Below are 5,586 nucleotides of genomic sequence, written 5' to 3' on the forward strand. Positions count from 1 at the left end.
CATTTGGTCAACTGTAGAGTGTAATGACTGATCTACGACCAGTTTGTAGAGCAAAGTACAGGCAAAAGCGTAATCTGAGCATGCATTTCACTGATCCAAAGTCAGACTGTGTTTGTTATATCCCACAATGCTCCGCTAATGGTTGCACGACGAGGACGCCATTTTGGTAAGGGCAGACCATTCAAATGAAACGGATATATTTTGTTATTTTGAGAAATATGTCATGCATGAAAGCAACTTCTGAAAACATATAAATAAAATATTGAGATGTACAGATAGCATATCATTTTATTAAGTCTTTAAAATAAGTAACACCTTTTAAAGGTAGTTTAGCTAAACTGATAAAATAACTGGGGTGTAAAATTACAATTAATAAAACGACACTCTTACTCATGCAAAGACTTCTGAAACAAAATATATTTTTTTTTAATGAAAACATGAAAAATACAGAATTTCAGCATGAAGACCATTGTAACGAGAATAAGCTTCAATACAATAAAATACAGAAAAAAATGTTTTATCAAAATATACTGTATTATAAGACAACATCAAAAAATATAGAATATAGAAAATGTGTAGAATACAGGATATATATAGAATACAGGATATCTTCTGATATGAAAGTTAAGAGCCGACATTTAAAAAAATGCCAGTATCCGTGAGGGTTCTGGCAGGTGGGGTTGGGAGTGGCACCGTGTTGCAAGGCGAGTTGTTCAGTTGTTTTAATTGAGTCCCACTAGCCCGGCGCTAACGCCCCATAGTCTCAGTGCTGCAAGATCATCTGTCCCCTCGAGAGCTGGCTCCTTTACCTGACAGTCACTGAGAAACAAACACATCCTAACTTAAAGCTCACCTAAACATATACAGTAGTTATTTACACTGAACAAAAATATAAAGGCAACAATTTCAAAGATTGGACTGATTTACAGTTCATATAAAGTAATCAGTCAATTGAAATAAATGTATTAGGCCATAATCTATGGATTTCAACTGACTGGGAATACAGATTTGCATCTGTTGGTCACAGATACCTTAAAAAAATGTTAGGTGGGTGGATCAGAAAACCAGTCAGTATCTGGTGTGACCACCATTTGCTTCATGCAGCGCGATACATCTCCATAAGGTGAACCTGTGTAATGATCATGCTGTTTAAACAGCTTCTTGATATACCACACTTATCAGGTGGATGGATTATCTTGGCAAAAGAGAAATGCTCACTAAAAAGGATGTAAACACATTTTTGCGCCGAATTTGACAGAAACAAGCTATTTGTGCGTATCGAACATTTCTGGGATCTTTTATTTCTGCTCATGATATGGGACAAACACTTTAAATGTTGTGTTTATATTTTTGTTCAGTGTATATTGTCTACACTCAGAATATATACCGCATTGTACACACATACTTTTGATGGGATGCTTGACTATCACATACACACAAGATACACTCCCACTGTAAATGAAAATCATCCCCCTCCAATTAACACACAAACACACATACAAAGAGAGAGATCGATTTAGGCTAATTCACTCTACACACTGGGATGCTACTACCTGAAGTAGTAGCCGCTCTTCTCCTCCAGCCCCTCAGTGACGGCGCAGTAGATGGTGGTCTGGGCCCCCTCCCTGGGGGTCTTCATCAGGAGCCAGGCGGGGGCTGACAGCATGGAACTCAGCATGGGGTACTTTGACTGCGAGTGGCGCCACAGCTCTGTCCGGATAACCCCGGGGTGCAGGGAATACGACGTCACTCCAGTACCTGACGGGGTGAGTGTAGGGATAGGGCCACTAACCTTAGAATGTTGACATTCAGAGACATCATGTGGCAGAGAGCAATGCACTGTACACCAGTTATGACCTGATGTTGAAGCAACATGATTTGTTTGTATAATGTTTGTTGTGCATACTAAGACTGCTACTGATGGGGAAGAATGGGGGAAAACAGCATTAATAGGTAAATAATCGTTAAATACAGTGATTGCATAGGTCCGATTATTTTTTACGGTTAACTTCAAGATACTTGATGAATACTCTGCAACAACAGCCTCAAATCACTCCGCACCCCAATGCACATTACAAAAACAAAAGATAAGCCTTCTCAGCCAACTGGTACGGGCTTGAATCCACTAATAAACATTAGTTCCCTTATTTTTAGCCATGCATTGCTAAACCACCATAAAGTAAAGTCAAATCCATCCATAACTACGGTAAAATTCACATTGATTGTTAACCAATAAATGTAGACTAACAGTGTATGTGTTGAAGCATTTATTATGGTGTTTTCTGAACCCGCACAAAGTTATGGCCCATTGGTATTGTATTTCCATGTATTGGTTAACTGGGGTCCATTACCAATACAGTACATTTAGCCATTGAACAGGATATGTAGTGGAAATTGAAAAATCTCCTAGTTACATTACCTAATTTTCTATGCATAACTAGGTTAATTCATTTGAATTGGTCTAATTTCTAACTACATGTACATGAGTAGTAATACGTAATAGAGCTGTAATAAGGCAACCCCTCACCTTTGGTCCTTCGTGCCAGCTCCCTAGAGAAGAGGAGGTTGGCCAGTTTACTCTGCTTGTAGGCAATTACTGAGTTGTACCCCTTCTTATCAAAGTTAAGGTCATCATAGTGGATTTTCCCTGAAAGAGAATGAGGTAGAGCCAGATAAAGCTATAACTCAATTGATGATATTTGTTTTATTACAAAAATATCTGGTCAGAATGGGCTTACCGCCTTGATGAGCGATGCTAGACACAGTGACGACGCGGCTGGGGGTGGAGGCTTTCAGCATGTCCAGGAGAAGATTGGTCAATAGGAAGTGACCTAGGTGATTGACAGCAAATTGACTCTCAAACCCGTCCACTGTGAAGCTTTTGGGACATAGCATTATACCTGTGAGGAATAGAGGTTTGAGTATTTAACAGATGGTTAAAAAAAAATCGGGCCCACAACTTTGACAACGAAAAACATGCTATAGTTCAAAACATACCCAGAGTAACACCAACACAATTCAGGCTCTCAAAGCATGTTGGTTAAATGCATCAGTTTCACCTGCGTTGTTGATAAGTATGTCCAGACGGGTCTCCGTGGCAATGAATTCCCTGGCAAACTGTCGTACTGACCCGAGGGAGGCCAGGTTTAGTTGTTGCACCACCACGTTAGTATTTCCAGTAGAACTGCGGATCTCTGTTGCAGCGGCCTCTCCCCTGGTGAGGTCTCGGCAAGCCATAATCACCCGGGCTCCTGAGAACACGCAGTACCGTCCATCTGAGAACACCCTCATCACATTCCCTTCCAATAGAATATATAGGATCAGTCCTATCATCAGCTGAACAACATCCACAAATTTACCACACCCCATCACTAAGCCCCCTATTCTCATGGCTTCCATTGAATAGCCCCCACAATTGCCCTTAAACCCAAATTTTCCTCAGATTGCATTGTAACTTGTTTGTGTTCAAAAGCGACATCCCATGAAAGGTAATGCAAATCACAACATAGTTACAGTCCAATAGAGAAGTGGTATTTGCCTACTGTACCTCTCATGGCCATATCCCAGGCCGTCTCCTTGCCGATACCAGTGTTGGCACCAGTGATCACCACAGTCCTTCCATGCAGTTTGGCACGGCTGTGGCATATCCCACCGGCGATCCACTTTCTCAGTAAAACATAGCCTAGTTTGGAGACAAATGGCACTGAGACAAAATATCACTCTTACTTCTTATGTTGACCTATGAACCTTTTAAGCCTATGCAACAGACCCTTTGTTGTGGGAGTAGGAATTGTTTACATACTTAATGGACAAGGTAACATATACTGTATGTGTAATTGTAAAGTATTTACACACATAATAGTATATATCAGGATCTTGGAGCTACAGGGAATAAACACGTTTAAAATCACAACCCTTAAATAGACACTACAATACAAATGAACCACATACCACGGTCAATCATCCTTCAGTGATTCTGTTCATTTCCATGTCGATCAAGATAAATGTATAATACAATCTGAAGAATTGTACATCCTGTACGTCACAACATATGTCATGCGGTACAATACTCGCTGTGGGTAGTTTATTAGTGTTTACTAAGAAGTTCCTGGTTTTGTTGAAATTAGGCTACAATTTACCGAGACTATATGTCCATGTAGAAATGTTAGAAACGATTTTACCATTACAAAAAACTGTAAAAGTAATTGAAATGAGGTCTGAAACCTACAATACATCAAGATAACTTGCATAGCAGTAGAGCTGTGACTTACTGATGGTTGACACTGTGGTCACAGCGCCGTACTTGACGAGATGGTTTTTCTTCAATTCTTTCCACATCTTATCAGCTGTTGCCAAAATAATTTGACCACCCCAGACAAGACAATTACATTTTAGCCTGGTAAATCATGAGTTTATCGAGTCTGTCTCGTCTTCTTGAACTGGGTTGCTTTAAATGTTGTTATAGCACAAGCAGTGATACAGATCGAGTAGCTATGAATAGGTCTAAGTATCTTACGAGGTTTAAAGTCTTATAGTCCGATTAAACCAGGACTACTCCCTTGACCCGTCAGTGACCACGTTTACATGCACACCAATATCCCGTTATTATTCGGGATACTTAAGTATTCTGTTTTTGAGTTTACAATAACCCGAAAAAATATCCCGTTTACAATAACCCGAAAAAACTTGTATCCCGGTTATGTGAAACCAGGACAAGATGCCTGGGATATGTTGATTTTAGATGGGATACTGTGGCATGTAAACATCTGTTTTTCGCGGTCTGCGCAGGCTCAGTCGCGCATATTAGGGTGTTTTGTGTGTGATGACTTCAAAAAGTCGGCTACCTGCGCAGTTCGATCCACCATAATCATTTGTTTTGCTGATACTCCAGACTGGACCGTATAGCATACTGGCTACTTTCAAGTTTCTGCTTATAATTTCAGACATTTGGTAGGCCATCTGTTTATCAACTACCCTTTTACTGAACATAAATATAAACGCAACATGCAACAATCTCAACGAGTTTACTATGTTACAGTACATATAAGGAAATCAGTCAATTGAAATAAATTCATTAGACCCTCAGCAATGGATTTCACATGACTGGGCATGGGCACCGCCATGGGTGGGCCTGGGAGGGTATATACCCACCCACTTGGGAGCCAGGCCCAGCCAATCAGAATGAGTTTTTCCCCACAAAAGGACTTTACTAAAGGCAGAAATACTCCTCAAACACATACTGCCCTATTATTTAAAACAACATTGGAGTTGTTGCTTATGGTAGAGAAATTAACATTAAATTATCTGTCAACAGCTCTGGTGGACATTCCTACAGTCAGCATACCAACAACAGTCCCTCAACAATTGAGACATCTGTGGCATTGTGTTGTGACAAAACTGCACATTTTAGAGTGGCCTTTTATGGTCCCCAGCACAAGGTGCACCTATGCAATGAACATGCCATTTAATGAGCTTCTTGATATGCCAGACCTGTCAGGTGGATGGATTATCTTGGCAAAGGAGAAATGCTCACTAACAGAAATGTAAAGAAATTTGTGCAGAAGATTTGAGAGAATTAAGTTTTTT

At 40.1% G+C, this 5,586-nt stretch overlaps 1 protein-coding gene across 3 annotated transcripts; it reads right to left on the reverse strand.

The window, feature by feature from the left end:
- Window positions 1–270: 270 nt before the first annotated feature.
- On the reverse strand, window positions 271–4,798 carry LOC109908452 (retinol dehydrogenase 12). Of its 3 annotated transcripts, none has more exons than XM_020507089.2 (7): window positions 4,272–4,793; window positions 3,548–3,682; window positions 3,060–3,251; window positions 2,739–2,900; window positions 2,528–2,647; window positions 1,554–1,758; window positions 271–819 (listed from the first exon to the last, which is right to left on the reverse strand). In XM_020507089.2, exons 1-7 carry the CDS (start codon window positions 4,336–4,338, stop codon window positions 723–725), a joined length of 978 nt encoding a protein of 325 aa, XP_020362678.1. In that variant the 5' UTR covers window positions 4,339–4,793; the 3' UTR covers window positions 271–722. The 3 variants fall into 3 exon arrangements, with proteins under 3 accessions (XP_020362678.1, XP_020362679.1, XP_020362677.1); XM_020507090.2 differs by lacking the exon at window positions 4,272–4,793 and adding an exon at window positions 3,952–4,199 and having other exon boundaries at window positions 3,060–3,299; XM_020507088.2 differs by having other exon boundaries at window positions 400–819; window positions 3,060–3,299; window positions 4,272–4,798.
- Window positions 4,799–5,586: the final 788 nt, after the last annotated feature.

Source organism: Oncorhynchus kisutch, linkage group LG17 (genome assembly GCF_002021735.2).
Source record: "Oncorhynchus kisutch isolate 150728-3 linkage group LG17, Okis_V2, whole genome shotgun sequence".
Taxonomy (NCBI): Eukaryota; Metazoa; Chordata; class Actinopteri; order Salmoniformes; family Salmonidae; genus Oncorhynchus; species Oncorhynchus kisutch.